Here is a 24,142-nt window from a genome sequence, read left to right on the forward strand (position 1 = left end):
TGGGAGAGCGTGGCCTGGAGGCGTGCGGCCTGCACACCAGGACCCAGAGCACAGCCAGAAGAGGTAAGTGCGGGATGGGGGACGGGGACAGGCAGCTAGCGGAGAATGGGTGTACCCGCTATCCGTGACATGGATCACCCGTGACAAGGATGTTGTGATAGTTGAAACATTGAACAAGTATGCTCTAGAGGTAAAAATGTAAATGTAAAAATGTCAGATATTATGGGATTTTCCTTGATATGATGTTGACCCATGGATTTCTGCTATGTTGAGAATTGAGAACTTTCCTATTTCCTATTTTGGGTCAATCGGCATCTGTCTTATTATTTTTGTCTCTGGATCAGCACTGTAGGAATAACGTTGGGCCTTCTTGCACCTCATATACTATGTTTTCCTATATAAAACAAACTTTTAAGGCAATTTTAATTAAAAAATATTTAATTCTGATGGTAAATGCCTAATATAAACACTGGGCAGACATAAATAAAAGTATATAAAGTATATACAACAGTAACATAAAGGTAAAATATGCAATAAAACATGTACAACACAAGGACAAATAATATATGTTTGATATACAATATGGTCATCAATGCTACATACAATAATTGTAAGTAAAATACAGGTATCTTTTACATTTGCAGCAGCTACAGTATCTAACATTGCTTTAACGTACAAAACACAAAGAGAAATGTTGCTCTGCCTAATAACATAAAACTGTAGAAATGTAATAAGGAAAAAATATTGAATTTTCTTACAAACAACAAGTCTTAAGTTATACAATATACAGTACATGATATTATTCTTGAGTGTATACAAGTGCTGATCTGTTAGTGCACTAAACTGATGCAGTTCGGTGTCCAGTGAATAATGAGGATTTCTAGACACAGTCCCTGGCACTCAGACCCAACTATAGATAGAAACTCATCAATACAGACTTCTTCATCCTCTTTACACAATACTAAATTATATGGTCACAATAAATATTGGAGGGGAAGTCCAAAACAAAGAGTTTCTCCTAACTATCAAACACATCACCTTTATAGTAAAAGCTTTTAAATAGCTCAGCCAAAGGAATATCGATCTATTTCTATGCTGGATAATGAGAACAAATTCTCTTCTGATCCCTTGGAAAATGGACTCCTGGTGGAATTGCTTCATTGCCACTGATCTATCGCTGTTTCTTTTTGGAGAAAAACCTGCAGTGAAAGGAAAGAGCAAAACAACTGAGAGCAAACCAAAAGATTGTTAGGGTCATAGGGTTTAACAGTTTAACATTGCTCAGGTTACTAAATAATGCTACATTTTTAAGGGCTTATGGTACTATAATATATATATATATATATATATATATATATATATATATATATATATATATATATATATATTATGGCTTTTTCTCTTTCTAGCTGCTGCTATGGTACTAATATATACTTGGATATAACCTGTGACCATATTGCAGATCGGAACAGGAAAAAAACGTAACTAATGCATTGAGAGCTAAATCAATGCAATGTTAACAGGTAAGAATTGAAAGCAATGAAAACTCTCACCTACGACATATGGTTTTGCTGTGCCTGCTGTTGCTGTTGTTGCTGCTGCTGAATTAGTAACTGTTGTTGTTGCCTTCGCCTTGCAGTCCTCAGCTTCTCAAAACGCGCCTCCATCTCATCCAACACCTTGGGTGTATATCGCACCACAAGCTTGACACTGTCTTTTGCGGCTTTCAGTAGCTCGACTGCCTTCTCGTGATGTTCCCCTTCTACACTCTGCATTTAAAGAAATACAAAAATGTATCATCATTGAAGGGTTTTTTTTTAGGATTCTGGAACACACCACAGAGTCTGGGTAAGGATTAAAGAGGACCTGTCGCCCATATAAAAGGCACTAAGAGCTGCTTAGTAAAGTACACACTGCCGCGCTGTACAATAGAAACGCCTGCTCAAAAGTGTCTGCTAGAGTTATCGAAGGTTACCGATGACGCTAGTAGTGTAACACTGCTACATCTGTAGTAGCACTAGGAGCTGCTTACTTTAGTAATATGGGTGATAGGTCCTCTTTTAAGAAAAAAAAAGTATACTTTTCATGTGCAGACAAGAAATTCCAGATTATTTTTCCCATTATCACACAACTAATACTTTTTATGCTGTTTACTTTTTGTCCATAACCTGTATGACATTACATAGGGTTACCGTTATACCAGTAAATTATAAAGTTATAGACAAAAAAAAAAAAAAACGTACCACTCCGTTTACTGAAAGCAGCTGGTCTCCCCTCTTAAGTCCTCCATGTCTCTCTGCCACACCTCCTGGAATTATGCGACTGATATAAATTGGTGAATTCTGTTCTTTTCCTCCCATGACATTAAAGCCAAGGCCTTCATCAGTTTTTGGCAGCTCCACGACACGAGGGTGAGAATGGCCTTCACTAGCAGCAAAAGCAGCAACTGTTGCCTGAAATAAAAGGGCACAAATTTACAAAAGGTTATGAAATGTTATTGACTTAGATATTATTCTGCCACTTGATGGGAGGGGCATCATTTTTACCTATATAGGAATATTATAACAAATCTATAATGTGGTGATGGTACTAGCAGGATGTACAAGACATAAGAAACAAAATCCACCCTGTAGATTCATGTATTGTATCTGATTAGATGTAACACACCAACAAGAGTGTTCTGCCTTATCCACTGATGTGCATTCTCATTTACATGACTTGCAACATCAAAGCAAACAGCCATTGCCTAATGTGGCAGAAAAATAGCTCTATCCATCGTAACAAGACACCTTTTAAGAAAAGTGAGAGTGGTGCCAGCAGGGGGCTCTGCAGACTATAATGCAATAATATTGCAATGAGATAAACATGTTGTGACAGTGTATTTTTAGGGTAAGAAAATGCTGGAAGTAATGAAATTCTAGCTGGGACTTCATTCTCAGGAAAATACACAGCATGTCTTTCGGTGTTCAACCTGAATTGCAAAAAACATTTTTTGAATAAATAATAAATATCCTAATTTAACTAATGGAAATATCAGCATGTTTGCAATATATTTCTAAATAAAAACACAAGAAAATGGATAATGTGCTTTGTTGGAATATAGATTGGTCGCACAGGAATCTGCTGAGTGACCTTTAATCCTACTTTATCTTGGCTCCTTTTAAGCAGAAAAGTACCTGACATCATCCCAGGCCCGAGGATATGACTTGGCAAATGATAAACTCTGAAGCCTACACCAGACACTGCCATTGGTAAGCCCGACCTGGCTTAGTGGATGCAGACAAGACCAGGAACTTTATTGTGGGTGACTATGACACAAAAACTATATAACATGACCACCCCAGCAGGGCAGCTGAAGACTCTTGCTCAACTCTCCTGGTCCCTACGTTAAGAAGGCCGCAGAGACCATTTTGGCTCCCGTTTGGAGTGTCAAGGGGAAATCTCTGCCCAGCACATTGCCAAGAGATCTCACAGATCATGTTCAGCCAGCTTCTCCCGTAGCCAAACACCCATCAGTAGCTATGCCTATACCATCAGTACTAGCCTTGCAAATTAATGCAAAGAGTTCAGAATTGCATCCACTCAAGCATTAGGGTCTGACGCAGTCTACTTCAGCCATATTGGAGTGCTGGATCAGGTAAACATCTCCCCATACTCTGGAGACCCTTAACACACAACAACCAGGTCAGATTGTATGAACCTCTGACTCTCATTCTTTCTTCCAAGAGTCAGAACTTGTATAGGGCCCACTTGCAGTTGTCTGTAAGCTTAAAGGAAACCTACCATCAGGAATCTACCATCTGAAATAGATTCTTTTTCCATTCTCCTGCTCTTGCTTTTGTGCAGGCCGCATGTATTATCGCTCAGGTGATCACGGGAGCAGGAGCTACTGGACATGCACAGAGCTCCATAGAAGCCGGGGGCACGTTTGGTTCCTGCGCATAGGCGTGAGCATGAAGAGGGGCACACCAAGATCAAGGAAGGAAGTGGCACTGCTATGGCTACTGGGGCATGGTGTAGCCTTAGCTCCTGGTGCTCAACCAGGCTTGTATACGCCTCAGTAGACTCTGCAATTTCTCTGGTAATTTACATATTACATTGTTAAGCAATTAGATTAGGTTAAAGTAAATTAAAGGTTAGGGTCGGAGGAATCTACCATCAGATCTACTACCAACGGTAGATTCCTGATGATAGGTTTTCTTTATAAGGTTTAGTTAACCTGTTCAGCAACTGCTGCCATTCTTGTCATGTGAATATTCTTACGTGGAATATACAGAGGACAGACTCTCCCTCAAGTAAGTCACAAACCTCAATTCTCAAAAGGAAACTTTGAAAAATGCTAACACCCGATTTTGTGAGATACATAAAAAACTGGGACAACCTTAACTATGGTTTTGGAGGCCCACAAGACAGGACGTTCATGGGAACTCAACACATCTGTACTCCTGATGCTATCCCTACCCAACGGGGGTCTCTTTTGGAATGGTTCTCAAGGAGACTTCTAATCCTGAACTGCAAGTTACTACAATAAATTTAAGAAACAACAACTGCCACATACTTCCTCGCTTCATCAACAAGATTCACATATCACAGTTCTGCCCAAAGAAAGGAAAGACCCTATGTAGGGTGGCAGTTATTATGTAATCTAGTTTCTAAATGTGAATATCAAACAACATGTTAAGCTTATAGCCAATAGAATAAAATCTCTCCTTTCCAACCTGATTTGTAAAGAATAGATCAGATAATACTCTCATAAAGAGGGCAAAGAAAACACTTTGAAAGTTATTAACCTGACACAGTACATTCAGTTCAAAGTCGTTCCCTTGGCACTATTGTCTATGGATGTGGTCAAGGCCTACTGCTTCCCTGAACAAAAGATAGCAGACATTAGGTCTATGTACACTTGCCTTTCAGCTCCTGTGTGAGTGAATGGCTTGTTATCACCCAATTGTGAAATTTCCAATGGGACTAGGCAGGATTTCCCCTTTTCTTTTTGTCTTAGTGATAGAAACTTTAAATCAACTTGTTAGACTACACCAATTAATTTGGGTGTTATGGTGCAAGATTGTACACATTACATAGCTGCATATAAAGATGAAATCCTCATTAGGTTAAAGGAAACCTACCACTGCAGATCTACCTATTAAGGTGCATCTAACGTACGTTAGGATAGCCCTATCTTTGCTAATCTTTAATCAGGGTAAAATGCAAATTTTCAGGATCAAAGAGGCTGCTGGGGCATGGAGTAGCTGGATCTGTGGCCACACTGCGTGGCTACACCATGCCCAAGTAACCTCTTTGATCCTGCTTCCCTGACATCTTCAGTGCGCAGCTACAAAGAGCTGCGTGCCCTCATCCGCGAAGCCGGAGTCCTGTGCATGCACAAAACAAAGGCCAGCGTCTGCGAGAACTCGCCTCCAGAGCTGGAGCTACTATGCATGCGCAGAACTCTGGCTTTGTGGACGAGTTTGCGCAGATACAAGGAGCTGGAAATGTCTGGGTAGAAGGATCAAAGCAGCTACTGGGGTGTGGAGTAGCCGCACACTGTAGCCTCAGCTACTCCACCCCCTAGTAGCCTCTTTTAAAATTTGCATATTATCCTGATTATAGATTAGCAAAGATAGAGGGGATAAAAGGATTAGCCCTATAAAGGGCTATCCTTACATACATTAGATGCACCTACCACTGGATCTCCATCAATAAGTAGATCTCTAGTGGTAGGTTTTCTTTAAAGTAAAAAATGAGTATCATTTACAGTTTTATCTCTGAGAATGGGTGTTTAAATGTAAAACCATCCCCTATGAATCCATGGCTCCAAACATAAAATGCTCAGAGAACATTGTTAAAATTGGTAAACAGTATAACCTAATATCAATGACCGTCGTCTGTAAAAAGAAAAAACCCAAATTCAAACTCAGCTGGACTCATGGTTTAAACTGAATTATGAAACACTTTTGGATCAAATAGAAAAAATGTATTCAGAGGAAGGTCACAGGATCCCCATGGGGTCTTAAGTAGGCCAAGGACCTCCGAGGAAATCTATCATGAAAGTCAAACATGATAAACCAGAGGTACTTACTTATAGATCGAGGCTCAGTGACTTTGGTAATCTTCATATATTTGGTTTTTATGGCCTCCTTTCTTCTAAAATCATTTTTACAATAGGGCCCAATAGGGTGCTGTATTAGGTGCTGAGATAGGGTACAGGTGGGCAGAAGCGAATCTCACCGGAGATTCCGTGCCCCTGTAAACAGACAGGGGCACAGCACGGCGAGCCGGTGGCACAGGACGCCTGGGGTGATGGAAGAGGTGAGTACAGGTTTGTTTTTTTTCAAAATGCCTCACCAGCCTGCCCCCAGAACAATCGGATAACCACTTTAAGGGAAATCTACCATCAAAATCAAACATGGATAAACCAGGGAAATTTACTCACAGATCCATGCACTGTGACTCTGGTAATGTCCTTATATTTATTATCTATGGCCTCCTTCCTTCTAAAATAATTTCTTCAAATTATGCTAATAAGCCTGAAAAGCTCTTGTGGGTGTTACTAGAGCCCTCCGTTCTACAGATTCACAGGCTGTTCCACTGTGCAGCTCTTCCCCTGGATTTGAAGACAGTTATTTCCCCATGCAGCTATTTTACATATCATAAAACATTTGCATGCTGAACAAAAAATGTAGACTACTTTGAATATGATCTCATGTGGTTCCAATTCACTTAGTACAAAGAAATTAGATGTATGTAGAACTTATCAAAACAGACTATTCTAATGCATTTTCCATTTTAAGTTAAAATAGTTTTATGTAAAAGAAAATACCTTCATTTAAGGGATTATTCAGGAATATAATAGAGTATAAAAGAACACTAGTGGGTGTTAAAAGTATGTTTTACCAAAAAGATCCGGTACTTCAAGTACACTGGCATCTATATGTAACACTCTATATGAACATTACTAGGTACAGTATAGGTTACAGCTCAGCAATCATAGAACGGGAGGTCTATGAGCAAAGCTTTAATCTGCCTCTTTGTATTAAAGGGGTTGTCCATTTTCAACAATTGCTACTGTTTGCGTAATCTATGAAAACTGGGCTCGGGTATGGTTTTTTTTTGAAACTCTGCACTTGTGCAGGGCGGGACAATCCAGGGAGAGACAAAAAGAGAAGCGCAAAGAGACCCAAGTGTGTTCTTTCAACAGCTTGTGTAAAGGATAAAGATTCAACTCTCACCTGGTTGACAAAGATTTTGAGTGTATTAAGTTGCGTAGAGGTCCTGTTTAGGGTCCTTTGGCGGATGGAGGTTAAGGATGCTGCCTGCCACAAGACATCAGTCTGCTCACCCAGAATGGGGGGCATGCGAGTGATAGTGGTAAACGGTAAGGTTTTCTCCTATGGGATGGAGCTGCGTTGTCCGGTGCAATAACTTTTGATTATTTTATTGGTTAATACACAACGCGTTTTGGCTACGAAGGCTTCGTTCAGAGCTGAAATGCGTTGTATAGTAACCAATAAAATACTCAATCCTGACTCAATACCGAGTTATTGCACCGGACGACGCAGCGCCATCCCATACGAGAAAACCTTACCGTGTACCACTGTTTGTGTAATTAAAAGTTATACAATTTTCCAATATACTTTCTGTATAAATTCCTCACGGTTTTCTATATCTCTGCTTGCTGTCCTGCTATAGAAAGCTTCTATATTTACTTCTAGTGGATACAATGGGGCAGATTTATCAAGCAGTCTGAAAGTCAGAATATTTCCAGTTGCCCATGGCAACCAATCACAGCTCCCCTTTAAATTACTCATGAGCACTGGTGAAATGAAAGCTGAGCTGTGATTGGTTGCCATGGGCAACTGGAAATATTCTGACTTTCAGACTGCTTGATAAATCTGCCCCAATCTGTCCATGGTCTTTTGATGGACACGCAGGTGTGATCAAAACGGTAATACTAACAAGCTGTGAACCACAAGACCATGGACAGATTTCTATCTAGTGGAAGTAAACATAGAATCTTTCTATAGTAGGACAGAAAGCAGAGAACTTGAAAACCATGAGGAATTGATGCAGAAAGTATACTGGGAAATTGTAAGTTTTCCTTACACAAACCATATGAATTATTTGCTGAAAGTGGACAACCCCTGGTTGGTGGTCAATGGTTTCAGTACATTGAAATGAAAGAAATGGTTGATAATAAAAGGTAGACTTTATAATAGTTTCCAATACTAAAATACATCAGATCTGTGACTCAAGAGAACCTTTTGAAGAGACTACTGTGATCCAATGAACACTGCAATCCCTTCAATTCTAAAAAAAAAGTGCAGTGATTGCCATAAAGAAAAAAATTCACAGATTGTGATGACATTTATCATTCACAGCTCAGTCTTATGTGAGGTAATGGGGGATATTTATCATACGAAAAAAAACGCAGCCGGCGACTTTTCACGTATGAAAAGTCGCCGGCAGCAGCGAGTGCGCAGGCGCGGGGACAGTAACGCCCCGTACCGGCCCACTCCCGTCCGCCCCCCCGCTCGGCCGGCCGCGCCCCCCCCCCTTCACGCCCCACTGGCGTGAAGGTGGCGGATTGGGGCAAATAATCGCAAAAGCTAGCAATAAGCTAGCATTTGCGATTATTTCAGGGCCTCTGTGCCACTGGCGGTGCGCAGAGGTCCTGTTAAATATGCCCCATTGGGTCTGAGCTGATAAACAAAATTTGGGGGAGATTTATCAAAAATGTCTGAGAGCAAAGCTGTTCTAGTTGCCAATGGCAACCAATCACAGCTCAGCTTTCATTTTCCCACAGCTGTTTATAAAATGAAAGCTGATATCTGATTGACTTCCATGGGCAATTAGAACAGTTTTACCTCAGAAAGTTCTGATAAATTTATTCCTTTTTCTACTTTTAGCACTTCAATATATGACAGGATACTAATTGAAGGAAATACATATAAATGCTGTTTTATACCAAGTAAATAGAAATGGAAAAAGATACTGGGACCTTACCTTTGCGGTGGCACGAGCACGGAATTCTGGGCAGCCATTAATAGGAATTGTTTCATGCATGTATTGATAAACCTGAAAAGAGAAATGTATGGGATACAAAATGAGCAGTTATTATATAGAAATCACATACATTTTTGTAGCACCAAAATGCAAAGTGAATACAGAAAAATAGGGTGTGTATATGTTTCTCATAAATCTAATAAAAGCAGTATTCCTAATACAGTGGGGCACATTTACTAAGGGCTTTGCACCAGTTTTATGTCAGACTTTGCAGACATTCTTTTAGGTGTAAACTGCATGCACAGGTATTTAAGTGTCCGCGCCACAATTGTGTCCATGTGATCCTTTTGCGGCACAGCTGCACTGGGCATCATGCAACACAAAGTATCTCAGCGCTCAGTCAGACCATGTGCCAGATTTATTATGCAAAGTCTGTCGCACCCCCTATGTTAAAGGTGCACCGAAAAAAGTTGGTGAACTCTGTCAGGCCAGTGCAGGGAAGTACCACACTCATGATTTCTGACGCCCGTTCTTCATGATTCTGGCACACACTGCACTATGCACAGGTAAACCACATTTAGTGCAGTTTGCACCACTCTTAGTATATGTGTTCCAGTAATATGTGAAGCACTGACACTTATTTGGTTTCTTCAATCAAAGTTTTGAACACTTGTAGCTGCCATTAGGCCAAGCAATCTGCATATAGATTTATATAGACTTTGTTACTTCCCAAAAGGCCAATGTTTAGTGTATGGGACTTAAAGCCTCTCCACATACTGGATGAAAAACCTGTGGAGCCAGGTAACTTGTGTTGTGAAGAATATCAGTTATGGTCAGTCAACACCTCCTTTATTACTCACAAGAGCCTTTTAGGCTCATTTTATCAGTTTTTATGCATCAGTAAGGCTAAGTTTACATCAGCGCTGGTACTCTCCATTATTCTTATTTTAAAAGGAAGTCCTAATGTTTTCCATCGGTTTGCAAAGACTTGTATATATGGAAGGTTCCCTTTATTATTTACAATGAAAAAAAATAGCAATGTTTGGCCTTATTGCTACATCATACACTCCATTATCTGCATCTCCATTGCACACCATCACCATACCTGGTCCTTCTGCACACAAACATGGAAACTTGCACTATCCAGAAATATGATGCAAGAACTTCAGTGCCGATACTGTAACAGTTAATACAGAGTCAGCTGACAGGGAGTCCTTGTGTAATATGTCTTAATAAGCAAGAACTCCTGTCTGATGCATGGTATGCAGTCTGTGGGATCGGACTAATACATGTGCTTGTTAACACGGGCTGCACATGTAACTGATACAAAAACTGATTAAATAACTTAGATGTGAGCTGTGGCCTTTTCTATTCAATGCAATGGTTAAAAGCTACAGGAGATCTTCTGAGTAACCTGCATATCGGTCATGGAAAAAGAAAAGCGCCTGCAGCAAAATTACACATAAACATTTCATAGCAATTTTTTGAGCAGTTTTTCTCATTCAGAAGAGACGACCTATACTTTTTCCTTCTTGCATGTGCCTATTCTGGCTTTACCAAAAAATGTAAAGAAAAAACAACCGCACTAGAAACCGTATAAAAAACTTCTTGTGCATTTCCAACCTAACAAAAAATAGTGATACTTATGACTTATGATAGCAAATCATGTTATGCTCTGTACAAAACAGTATCTGGACTGTAGATTGCTGTCAAAACTAAAAAAAATAATAATTGGGATATGAAGGAACAATATGGCTGGACTAGTTCCGCTTGTTGACCAAGGAAACATAAGGCATTTCAGGGATTTAATGAATATCATTATTATGGAAATGTGCTTCAATTTGGGCGATTGAAAGGCAGTAATCCAATTGGAGAGAAATTGTTTGGCTCCGATGGCAAATGAGCCCAAAGAAAATGTTTGGCTCTTAATTTATTCTGTTTCGTAAATGGTCTCCGAGTCATAATATTATTCCTAATTAATGCTGTAATATTTATATTGACTTTATATCATGCCTTTTAACTTAAAACAGCATACATAAATTAAAAATAAAGATGTTTAATGTCTCTTAAATGTTGTTTAATAGCAGTTTAAAAGGAAAATATGTGTTAATGAATCAGACTTAATTGTCAGAAACTGGTGCTGGCCATAGCTAAAGCGCCATTGTGTGGAGTCCATGCCAGGTGCTGGCCCCATCTACGGCATGGCATGGTCCACTTCACATCCCTTCCTGTCCACTTGGAGGGGAGATGGCATAGGGATGGGAATATTGTACTGGCATACTTGTGCAAGAATTGCCACCAAGTGTTTATGTTGTGTTCTTTTATTCTTACCATTACTAAATGTTAATAATAAAGATAATAAAAAAGATCACTACATGAAGAGAGCATTATTTTTTATACAACATTTACCTTCTTAGACTATTAGAATTTTGTGGCATTTGCACTTTTCCTAATGGGTACTTTGGAATTTTTCTTGGTTTTGAGTCCATTATATATGAGTCTCTCTTTGAGAAGGACCTGGGTGTGCAATGTCAATCAGCTGCCTCTAATCTTGCCATGTATCTTGCCATGTATCAGAAGTGAAGTGGACTCACAGGATAGCGATGTAATATTACCACTGTACAAGGCATTGGTTCAGCCTCACTTGGAATATGCTGTCCAGTTCTGGGTACCAGTCCATAGAAAGGATGTCCTGGTGCTTGAGAGGGTACAATATCACAAAAATTATAAGAGCTATGGAAGGTCTCAGTCGTGGGGAAAGATTTAAACAACTAGATGTATTTAATCTCGAAAAGAGCCGACTAAGAGGGGACATGATTAATTTATACATATATATGAATGGTCCATATAAAAAGTTGTTCCAGGTTAAATAAAATCAAAAGACAAGGGGCACTGTCTCTACCTGCAGAAAACAAGGTTTGATCACCAGAGGTGACAGGGCTGTTTTACTGTAAGAACTGTCAACCTGTGGAATAGCCTGCCTCAGGGGCCGGTCACAGTAGGGACAGCAGAGAGCTTCAAGAAGGGTCTAGATGGCTTTTTACATCGAAATAACATTGATGGATATGTTATATAGAATTGTTCTCCTAAATCCCTTTCTTATCCAATCCCTTCCCTTCCTAGGTTGACCTTGATGGACATGTGTCTTTTATCAACCTTATGAACTATGTAACGATGTAACTCAAACTGACAGTAATTGGGGCGATTTATAAGAAGTGTCTGAGAGCAAAATTGTTCTACTCATTCATGGAAACCAATCGGAGCTCAGCTTTCGTTATCCCACAGCAGTTTATACAATGAAAGCAGAACTCTGATTGGTTGCTCTGAGCAATTAAAACAATGGTAAATCTGACAAATCTCCCCCACTGTAGTAATCCTAATGATGTGGTCAGTTTAGATCAGTAGATCCGTGGTCAGGGTGGGACATGTACTTATAGAACAGGGAATACGTATACTACCAGTGTAAAACTTCCAGAAAGTTTGTTTCAATAGTTTCTGTGGGTCTCTAGAAATTCATGCTTATACTTCAGAAAAATAATAATACATTAAATATAATGAAAAATCATTATTTAGTATAATTTTACTTTGAAGGTATGAAACCTCCGCCAGTTAACATTGTCACCTACACAAGCTTCATCATACCTCCCTTATAGCAGTACAAAATTCACTTTCAAGAACTTTCTTCAGCGACTGTAACTTGTGAACTGGCACCTCTCCAGAATTTTCCAATTTCTCCAATAGTTCTATAGCTCGGGAAACATCTGAATATAAAAACCAAAAGAACAATTGTTATGCACCAGTGAGCATACATAAAACCTTTCACAACAGACTAGCTCTGGGAAAAAACGCTTAGTACTAACATTGATTCCAGGGTTGTAAGCAAGGAGTTCCAGGCAAAAATGTAAATTGCCTCTTTGCTTGCAAATTTAATAAAACCGCAGTTACGGCTAAACAGTTGACAGTTCAGTTTTGTAGTACACTTTCTGTAACATTGTGCGAGCTAGGACTCAGCTCTTACTATTCAGCTCTTTAAAGGAAATTTTCTGTTTCTGAAAAGTCACGTTATAAACGTTAAAAACATTAGATCAGCATATGTAAATGAAGTATAATTAGTCTTGTGGGCAGACAGCAACTCTATCCGCTTGTGTAGTAAGCCAAGTGAAGCATCAGTATGGGAGGGTATGTAGGTTCATTAATGTATGCTGATCCAAACTAGATACTTCAACTTCAGAAAACCTAGTGAGGGGCTCCTCTAAGGGTATTTGCCCTTTGAAAAATTCCCTGGCAGGTTTCCTTTAAGAGCATGTTACTGCATCGACAACTACCTTAAAGGAAATCTATCAGCTCCCAAATCCCCACACAAGTATAAGCAGCAGTATAAGCATACTGTTTATAAGAACCTGTCACCAGTGACCCCCCCAAAACCACACACAGAACCTTTTAGATGTTTTATACATGTCCCATTGATGTCTCTATACATGGGATTAGAGCCAGCATTTTTCTAAAAATGTGACTTCCTCTGTTACAGTCCTGGAGGCGGGCAGCTGCATTATATAGTCTTGCTACCCTGCCTTCCTCACTGACTATGGCACTGCCAGACTGAAGAGATCCTGAGGGAGGGGGAGCAGGTGAGAGAGACAGTGGCTTTCTGTTACTCAGCTTTGCTATATCATTTACCACTTCCTCAGTAAGGTGGGGGTTGAGAGTGAAACTGGCTGTGTGAGTAGAAATCCCCAAAGCGTCAGTGAGGAGATGGGGTAACTTTACTGCCTGTATATAGCAGTTCCCCACCTCAGTGACTGGAAAATACAATTTTTATGTATTTTCCCTTTGATGGTCAATTCCTGTGGCATTATAATGATAAACACCTGCAAAGTTCCAGCACCAATCATGGGTTTTACTGGTGGGGGGTGAGCCCGGGTCTCAAACTTGCAATGTTGGTCACCGACTCGTACATACTGATCAGATCTGCTCATCCTTATTGCCTACTGAACCTAAGGATATAGTTGCCCTAAGATGACTCCCTGACAAACACTTAGGCTATACAATGTACACTCAATAAGTCTTACTTATTGCATAATGTTTAAAGCCTTATTTTGTAAAAACAAGATCATAAGAGGCTAAAAGAATAATAATAATAATAATAATAATAATAATATTTATTTATATAGCGCCATCAAATTCCGTAGCGCTTTACAAATCATAAAAGAAGAACAGATCCTGCCAGAGAGGGCACAGACACCGGTATGTCAGTGTGTTTGGTTTATAATCCTTCACCCTGGTGGTAGATTTCCTTTAATGGAAACTTCTACAAAGTGAATCTTTGATGATTCTCTCACCTCTACTCATAGGTTTACCAATGATGGCCATATTTTTATAACCTGAACATATGGAAACATTAGGGGATTGTCAGCGGGGGGGGGGGGGGGGAAGGAAAGACAACCAGACAGTGAGCCCTGAGGCTGAACCCCCTCCCACTGTCCCTACCTGCTTGCCTCAAGACAGTTCTAGCAACTGCGGACAACCTCGGTGGCGGTCCCTATACTATGTAAGTGACACACGTAACTGGACAAGACAGACAACACAAAAAGGGGTAGTCGACAAGCCAGAATCAAAAAACCAGATGAATCGCAGTACAAATTCAGTAGGCAAAAAACGGTAGTCAAAGTCAGGCAAAGGTTCGGCAACGATAACAGAAGGTACAAAGAGGTCACAGGGAAATATGGGGAGCTGGGATATCCAGGTAAGAACTAGACAATAGCCAGCACGCAATAGAGCCACTGGCAGCCTTATAAGTAAAGCTGGAGAGACAGACAAGAAGCTGATAGGACTAGTGCTGATTGGAGCTGAAATCAGCTGCATCAGTCCAGCAAAGACCAGGTAACTCATTAACTGCTGGACCATAGTCATCGGGTGTGTCCAGACTCCAGAGGCCCAATTCACACTGAACGGTTCTGACAGTACCCCCCCTCTTATGAGGGGCCTCAGGACCCTTAATCATTGGACCAGGCTTAGAAGGATTATGTAAATGGTATCGCCGGACCAGACGGGGCGCATGCATGTCTTTAGCAGAGATCCATGTGCGCTCCTCCGGTCCGAAACCCTTCCAGTGGACCAGATACTGTAAGGAGTCCTGTACCCAGCGGGAATTCAAAATTTTCTCCACCTCATATTCCAATTCCCCCTGGACGATGAGTGGAGCCGGAGGAGGTGAAGGCAACACCGATGGCACATATCTTTTAAGAAGAGACTTATGAAACACAGGATGGATACGAAGAGCATTGGGTAGTTTCAACCTAAAGGTTACCGGATTAATGATTTCCACAATGGTATAAGGTCCAATATATTTGGGTGCCAGTTTCCCTGACTGCACCTTAAGTTTCAGATTTTTAGCTGAAAGCCAGACCTTCTCACCTAGTACATATTGCTGACCAGATATACGTCTTTTATTAGCATGTCTTTGATAAGCCTCTTGGGCTTTTACCAAGTTCTGATGAGCTTGGGCCCAAAGTGTGCACAGTTTAGAGAAAATGACCTCGGCTGAGGGATTAATAGATTCTGCAGAATGAACAGACGAGTACCTAGGGTTAAAACCATAATTACAGAAGAAAGGTGACATCTTAATAGAACGTTGTTCATGATTGTTTATAGCAAACTCTGCTAGAGAAATGAAGTCTTTCCACTTATTCTGAGTATCAGCCACGAAACATCTTAGAAATTGCTCTAACGATTGATTGGTCCTCTCTGTCTGTCCATTGGTCTGAGGATGGAATGCAGACGAGAAGGACAGAGAGATACCTAATTTGCCACAGAACTCCCTCCAAAACCTAGCCACAAACTGGACACCCCTGTCGGAAACAACATTCTCAGGCACCCCATGAAGACGTAGAATATGATTAATAAAAAGTGTGGCGAGTGTGCGAGCGTTAGGCAGTTTGCGTAGTGGGATGAGATGACACATCTTAGAAAATCTATCCACCACTACCCAAATGACTGTCTTACCCTTAGACAGTGGCAAGTCGGTAATAAAATCCATAGAAAGATGCGTCCAAGGTCTCGTAGGAACCGGTAGAGGATGTAACAGACCCTCGGGTGGTCTACGAGGGACCTTGGACCTAGCACAAACCTCACAAGCTTCGACAAAAGCCTTGACATCTCGAGCCCAAGATGGCCACCACTAATGGCGTGAGAGCAGATACTTAGTACCTGCCACACCTGGATGACCAGACAAAACTGAACTATGAATCTCTTCAAGAACTCGGAGTCGAAGGTTAGGCGGTACATACAATAAAGAGTCTGGAGTGTTATGAGGTGCTTGACCCTGAGATTCTGCAATCAGGGTCACCAAGTCAGGTTGCAAAATAGACACTACTATCCCGGGTCTTAAAACAGTATCAGATTGAGTCCTGGGGGAACTTTCTATATCAAAGCTACGAGACAAGGCGTCAGCCTTGATATTACGGGGACCAGGTCGGTAAGTGACTTCAAAATCGAATCTGGTAAAAAACAAAGCCCATCGGGCTTGACGTGGCGAGAGACGTTTAGCATTGTCTAGGTAAACCAGATTCTTATGATCAGTGAGTACCAGCACCTTATGTTTGGCACCTTCAAGGAAATGCCTCCATTCATCAAATGCCAACTTGATGGCCAATAGTTCTCTATTACCGATATCATAGTTACATTCAGTTTGAGAGAACTTCTTTGAGAAGAACGCAATAGGTCGCAGGTTAGTAAGAGTGTCCGATCCTTGGGACAACACCGCTCCTACCCCTACCTCTGATGCGTCCACCTCCACAATAAATGGACGTTCAAAATTAGGTTGAGTCAATACTGGGGCCTCTGAAAAACACTTACGGAGCTTGTCAAAAGCTCGGATAGCCTCATGAGACCAGTTGACAAGATCTGCCCCCTTCCTGGTGAGATCAGTAAATGGTTTGGCTATAACAGAAATCCCCTTAATAAATTTCCTATAATAATTAGCGAACCCCAGAAATCTTTGTAAGGCCTTCAAATTATTGGGACGTTCCCACTTTTCGATGGCCACCACCTTAAGGGGATCCATACGGAAGGAATTAGGGGTGATGTAGTAACCTAAAAAAGAGACCTCCTGGATACCAAACTGACATTTAGACAACTTAGCAAACAGACTGTTTTGTCTAAGCAGTTCCATCACTATACGAACATGTTTTATGTGTGAAGCCCAGTTGGGAGAAAAAATCAAAATGTCATCTAAGTAGACCACAAGAAAACGACCTAGATGCTGACGAAATATATCATTCACAAAATGTTGAAAGACCGCCGGGGCATTACATAGACCGAAAGGCATCACTAGATATTCAAAATGACCCTCTGGTGTATTGAAAGCGGTCTTCCATTCCTCACCCTCTCTGATTCTAATCAAATTGTAAGCCCCTCGCAAGTCTATCTTGGAAAACCATTTGGCCCCCACAATTTGGTTACATAAGTCAGGAATCAGGGGTAGCGGGTGTTGATTCTTAACAGTGATTCTGTTAAGTTGTCGATAATCTATACAGGGTCGTAATCCCCCATCCTTCTTACCCACAAAAAAGAACCCTGCTCCCAATGGGGATGAAGATGGGCGAATGTGACCCTTCTGGAGACTTTCCTTAATATACTCCCGCATAGCCTCCCTTTCCGGACAAGACAAGTTAAAGATACGACCTCGAGGAAACTTGGCGCCGGGAATTAATTCAATGGAACTATGGACTATGGAACTCTCTGCCGCAGGAGGTTGTTATGGCGGACTCTATGTACATGTTCAAGAGAGGCCTGGATACCTTTCTGGAGAGAAAAAATATCACAGGTTATGTGGATAAAACATTTATTTAATTCTTGAAGGTTGGACTTGATGGACTTGCGTCTCCTTCCAGCCTTATATATACTATGAATGGCACAGTCGTATGATCTGTGTGGCGGCAATCCGTCCACAGTTTTTTCATCAAATACATCCGCATAATCGGACAAAAAACTCGGAATATTCTCTTCCATGGAAGAGCACTCAGCAAAAGAAACCACCTCACAATGGGAGTCACATTCAGTACCCCATTTCACCAGTTCCCGGTTTGCCCAATTAAAAACAGGATTGTGTTTCTCCAACCAAGGCAAACCTAAGATCACATCAAACGACAGGTTATGCAGACACAAAAACTTCATACGTTCCACATGAACTGCCCCCACCTTAACCTCAAGGCAGGGAGTGATGTAACGTATATCCCCCTGAGCGAAGGGGGCTGAGTCTGCTCCTGTGACATTAACAGGAGATTGGAGCAGAAGGGGACACACCTCTAGACCGGAAAAGAACATAGGGTTAACAAAATTAGCAGAAGACCCCGAGTCAATCTGAGCATGACCAGAGATGTTTCTCCCTCCCAAAGACAATGAAATAGGCAATAATAACTTATTCTTATTGGTGAAGGTTACCTGTTCGCCTGAGTGACCCCCTCGATAGTCACTCAGGCGTAGAAGTTTTCCGGCGGTGGTCCAGGAAGGGATGGACATTGCCGGACTCGATGTCCTGCTTTCCCACAGTAGAAACATAAGTTGTTCAACACACGATATGCACGTCTGGTCTTGGCATCAGTAGAATCCACTTGCATAGGTTCCTCTGATGGGGGTATAGCAGGAGGGGAAGGACTAGGGTTGGTAACACGAATAGGTGAAGGTCTAAAAGCGTCTGATGTACCTCTCTCCTTTTGTCTGTCTCTCAAGCGTCTGTCAACTCGGACAGCTAATGTCATGCTATCCTCAAGTGAACTAGGAGTGGGATAAGCTACCAACAGATCCTTCAACCGATCATTCAGTCCGACACGAAACTGAAATCGGAGTGCCGAGTCATTCCAAGTGGAGGGACCACTCCACTGCCTAAACTCCGAGCAATATTCCTCCACAGGACGCCTACCCTGCCTCAGACCTGTCAAGTGACGTTCAGCATTAGCTGCACTATCCGGGTCTTCATACAGTAGCCCTAGGGCCTGAAAAAACCCATCCACCGTCTGCAACTCAGGAGAACTAGGAGGTAACGAGAAAGCCCATTCCTGTGGTGACCCCTGGAGTAGAGACATAACTATGCCCACCTTCTGGACCTCATCCCCAGAAGAGCGGGGGCGCAATCTAAAAAACAATTTACACCCCTCCCGAAAGGCACAGAATCTCTTTCTATCCCCACTGAACTTATCTGGGAGTTGTACAGGTGGCTCAGGTGGTGCTGGGGAAGCCAGGGTAAACTGACGTGGGGCCGTCTCCTGCTCATGAAGCCGAACAGCTAGTTCCTGCACCATGGTGTTGATTTGCTGCATCTGTTCCACAATATTTGTCAACGTAGTTCTGCTGTCCATGACAGCGACAGTATATTTTCGGGCTGGCTATTCTCTCAGCGGGGGGGGGGAAGGAAAGACAACCAGACAGTGAGCCCTGAGGCTGAACCCCCTCCCACTGTCCCTACCTGCTTGCCTCAAGACAGTTCTAGCAACTGCGGACAACCTCGGTGGCGGTCCCTATACTATGTAAGTGACACACGTAACTGGACAAGACAGACAACACAAAAAGGGGTAGTCGACAAGCCAGAATCAAAAAACCAGATGAATCGCAGTACAAATTCAGTAGGCAAAAAACGGTAGTCAAAGTCAGGCAAAGGTTCGGCAACGATAACAGAAGGTACAAAGAGGTCACAGGGAAATATGGGGAGCTGGGATATCCAGGTAAGAACTAGACAATAGCCAGCACGCAATAGAGCCACTGGCAGCCTTATAAGTAAAGCTGGAGAGACAGACAAGAAGCTGATAGGACTAGTGCTGATTGGAGCTGAAATCAGCTGCATCAGTCCAGCAAAGACCAGGTAACTCATTAACTGCTGGACCATAGTCATCGGGTGTGTCCAGACTCCAGAGGCCCAATTCACACTGAACGGTTCTGACAGGGATACAGTCATTACAGAATGTATAAATGCAATAGATAGAATTAGAATTTTAGGGTTTTTAATGTTACCATACAATGTTCTCATATAAATGTATGATCAACTGCATTTATAATCACTGGCATAGCCGATGAACATACAGATAGATTAACATGGTTGTCATTTGAACTATAGTTCTATTGGGATGTCCACACACAATCTGTGGCCACTAACCGTTCACATGATACTGCACATAACAATTGACACATCCAGATCTAACAGAAATTATTGTTGTCCAACATTTGACCAATGCATTTTTCATAACTTGCTCTTTTCTTCCAGAAACCATCCTCTCCTTCAATGTCTTGAACATTGCTGCTTCTCAGAAAAAAACCTAGAAAAGCTATTTATAGTACAGCGTCTCGCTGAGTGCCTAGAAACCTGTAAGAATTCCTTGCAGAGGATATGGATTGCCTAATTAACATACAGAACTCTGTAAGAGACACTCAAAATAGAGACATTTTATTAAAGGGGTAGTAAATTAAGTGACAAGACTTGATGCTTCTGGCAAACAGAGGATTTTGCCAAGGGAAGCTGTGACCTGCTAATAATGTAGTACAGTATCCCTGTAGCAATATCTTGGCAATATTTGACCTTGAATATAATTGAAGGAAAGTTCAAGTATGCCAGAACAGAATTGTCCTCCATTCTCACTAGAAAGCAGTCATGAGCAAGGTTGGTACAATGTTACAATTTATCCAATGCCAAATACATACTACACAATAATGTTTCCCAACTGCAGTCTGTTTGAGACTTGAATCATGTTGAGTCGTGAGTTTTTCTACAAGCTCAATTTTCCTTTACATTCTTTACTATAAACCAGATTATTTCTTTTTACATAGGAATCCCAATCGCACTCTCCAACCCACAGAGAAATTGTTATGTGTGGTCAGTGGGTGAAGATTTACTTCTAAGCAGCCTGTTTTCTGGCAAAGTTATATTCCCAGTTTACATTTAAGGTTCATAGCCTATGAAAGCAAGGATCTTTGATTAAAAGGCACCTATCAGTAGAAGTTATCCTTCTCTATCAGTGCAATAAGGGTACTGATGTGGGAGTGCTATTGTCATGGGTGCTCCCGCGATCCCTGTCTCGGATCGAGGGCGCACCCGTGCCTCCCAGCGTCCCTCCGGAACTCCGCTCATCTTACCTCCCGTGGCTCCAGCGATGTCCTCCCCTGCTCCCACAGCTCGGCGCGCGTCCCCGTCGCCTAGGGCGCGCGCGCGCCAGCTCGTCAGTTTTAAAGGGCCAGGCAGACCGTAATGGGCGCTGGTCTGCTATAAGTTTCTGACTCTTCCTGTGACCCTTGCTGGATCTTCAAGTCTTCCCATGAAGAGAAAGCTCTCCTGTGATTCCTGCGTTCCTGTGATTCCTGCGTTCCTGTGATTCCTGCGTTCCTGTCATTCCTGCGTTCCTGTCATTCCTGCGTGCCAGTCCATTCCTGTGTGCCTGTCCATTCCTGTGTGCCTGTCCATTCCTGTGTGCCTGTCCGTTCCTGTGTGCCTGTCCGTTCCCGTGTGCCTGTCCGTTCCTCTGTGCCTGTCCATTCCTGTTGTCCTGCGTTCCTGTGTCCTGGTCCGTTCCTGTGTGCCAGCTCCTGCGACTCCTTACATGAGTCCTAGTGTGCCTTCCAGTGCTATTCTCCTGCCGTCACTCCGGGTACAGACTCTCTCCTATGTTACTGCCTTGTCGGCCACCGCGGACTAGTCGCACCTGTGGAACGGCCAGGTGGTATGCCGCCACAGCAAGTCCATCCCGATTTGCAGCAGGCTCTGGTGAAAACCGGGTGTCACTTAGACTCCGGTCCCAGGTCGGCTAGTACCATCTCCCGCAGTGGTCCAGAGGGTCCACAGACTCCCAGTCCTGACAGCTATTTTGCATGGTACTGGTAGAGGTATTTTATGTTCATATCTGCTCACAGGTTCCCTTATGAAGTAGGTATTTCATATTCATATAGTTTATCAAAACCATGGATGTCTTTGAGTTATGCAAAGATTTTTAGAGTGGAATATTTCATATATTGAAGAAATTATGATACTGACATTGTTACTGGCAAATATTGAACTTTTGTACACATTGGTTCTACTTAGTGGCAGAACTTGAAGATCTAGGGTTGCAAAATGATTTGTAAGTGATAGCCCCGATGTCCTCTCTTTGGATAGCAGTTAATCTAAAACACCAGACACCAGTTCTAAGGGATGATTGCAACCTATTGGTTGTTGCCAGAGTCCTACATCATCCACTCTCTTTGAGAAAAGAGCCCTATTATCCAGACCAGATTTTTGAGAGTATTTTTATCTTAGGCAGTAATTTTTCACTTGAATATAAAGGGCTTATTTACTAACAGTCGCAGACCCCATTTTCTTCTGACTTTTCACCAGTTTCTGGATTTGCGCAGCTACTTAACAGGAATGTACGCTGGCATTGTGTCGCACGTGATCGGATTATGGCATAGCTGCGCTGGCTTCCATGCGACACACAAAGGGGGGGGGGCAGGGCGTTGGACAATCCGACTGATTCGGACTGAGGGCAGGATTTCTAGTTCAAATTGTGATACAAGCCCAAGCACTTTAATGCACCACGAAAAAGAAGGTGAACTCCGTTGGACCTGAGCGGGGAAGCGACACATGCAGGATATTGGCCGCACGATCTTAGTGAATCACCGCACAGAGCATGATCGGTCAATGCATTTTAGATGAACTCCAAGGATAAGTAAATCTCCCCCGAAGTCTAATAATCGAGCAAGGATTTTCCCCTACCTTCTACTTTGTGTTCACAGAAAAAAAAACAAGATAATTAGTGGGTTAAACATTCCAACAATTCATATGAGACACATACAGTTTAGAACACCTTAAAAACAAATAAAGTATGTGTTAACAGTCTGTAAAATATCACTGAAATGTTATAATGGCTACTATAAATAGCCTTGTCAAAAGATACTGAAAAATATCTATTAGCTGCTTCTTTTTACCTTGGATTCTATGCTAAAAACCTTGCATTACCTGGTTTGTTACTGTGATTGTGTTTTGTGGTCATATGATGGATTCCTGCTGGATATTGATTATTATAATTTAACTGTTATTGGAGACACAAAGTGTTTCAACTTTGTAATTATGTTTCAGTAATACTTATATAGATCATTTTCACCACAGCTTGTCAATTTGTCTGTATTTGTCTGTCTGCACCATATTTGCTATTAGGCAAGTAAAGGCCTGTGTCTGGGGCAGACGGTTGAAGATGAGTTGTCTTCCTCAGGTGTTTGTTTTCATTCAGCCTAGCTTGGCACTTGACACAGACTGACACTAAGTAACAAGGGGCAGAATAAGACTGCCATGAGACAGTAAGAAAATTGTGAGTCTGCACAAGTCAAAATTTTTTAATGATTTGACATTTATTGTCTACATTTGGTACCAGAACCATGTTTCTTTGCTGGCTTTCAGTTCTTCAAAGATCCTGGAAGGACTCTTGTATACTTGTGGGTTGAGAGCTGATGGTAACTGTATAATAATAATATGTTTTATTTATCACCATCATATTCCATAGCCATTTAAGATTTCAGGTCTTGAGGTCTTTATTTTCTCTAGAGCTGTATCAAAATTGGAAAATGGTTTGGGTTGTTATGCCCGCCAAAAAAGCCCTTAGCCCTGGGCAACCGCACAAACAAGCCATATAATAATCCACTACTGACTGTTAGGATTTGTAGGATCAAGCAGTTTTATCATATAAGAGCTGGAAACAAGGGTTTATAGTAAATAGGAATGGTAGCACCCGGATGAAGGATTGTAAACCAAGCACACTGACACTGGCACTGACACCCTGGAGAGGGTTACTCAATGTATTTCAGATTTTCCATAATGTATTTTCATTCAACAACAGTATGGCCAGGGTCAGACTGACTTTGCTCCTGTTTGGCCATGACTCCACCAATGGTCAGGTCCTGCCCCCCTGTCTACTATGTTCAGGACTACAGCTCTACCTGTATCCTCTCAACAAGGATAGAGTAGAAATATTATCATTTAATCATATAATCATTGTTTTTCTCTGCTGCTGTGTATGGCTGCCCTGCAGGTGCGATATGATGACATAATTACCTGCCAGCATCACAGCCACACACAACAGCAGAGACAGAAGTGGAGAGGAGAGCTGCTGTGGAATATGAAGAGGTGAAT

General features: G+C 41.8%; 1 protein-coding gene across 1 annotated transcript in view; it reads right to left on the reverse strand.

Moving 5' to 3' along the window:
* Positions 1-420: 420 nt before the first annotated feature.
* Positions 421-24,142, reverse strand: part of LIN7A (lin-7 homolog A, crumbs cell polarity complex component) — a 56,036-nt gene continuing 32,314 nt past the window's right edge. The window contains exons 2-6 of the mRNA XM_072146494.1: positions 12,646-12,764; positions 9,004-9,075; positions 2,244-2,453; positions 1,554-1,769; positions 421-1,199 (exon numbers count right to left, since the gene is read on the reverse strand). Coding sequence (XP_072002595.1) covers positions 1,554-1,769; positions 2,244-2,453; positions 9,004-9,075; positions 12,646-12,764 — 617 coding nt within the window. The 3' untranslated portion in view covers positions 421-1,199. The remainder of the gene's footprint in view (positions 1,200-1,553; positions 1,770-2,243; positions 2,454-9,003; positions 9,076-12,645; positions 12,765-24,142) is intronic.

This window comes from Engystomops pustulosus, chromosome 4 (assembly GCF_040894005.1).
Source record: "Engystomops pustulosus chromosome 4, aEngPut4.maternal, whole genome shotgun sequence".
Classification (NCBI taxonomy): domain Eukaryota; kingdom Metazoa; phylum Chordata; class Amphibia; order Anura; family Leptodactylidae; genus Engystomops; species Engystomops pustulosus.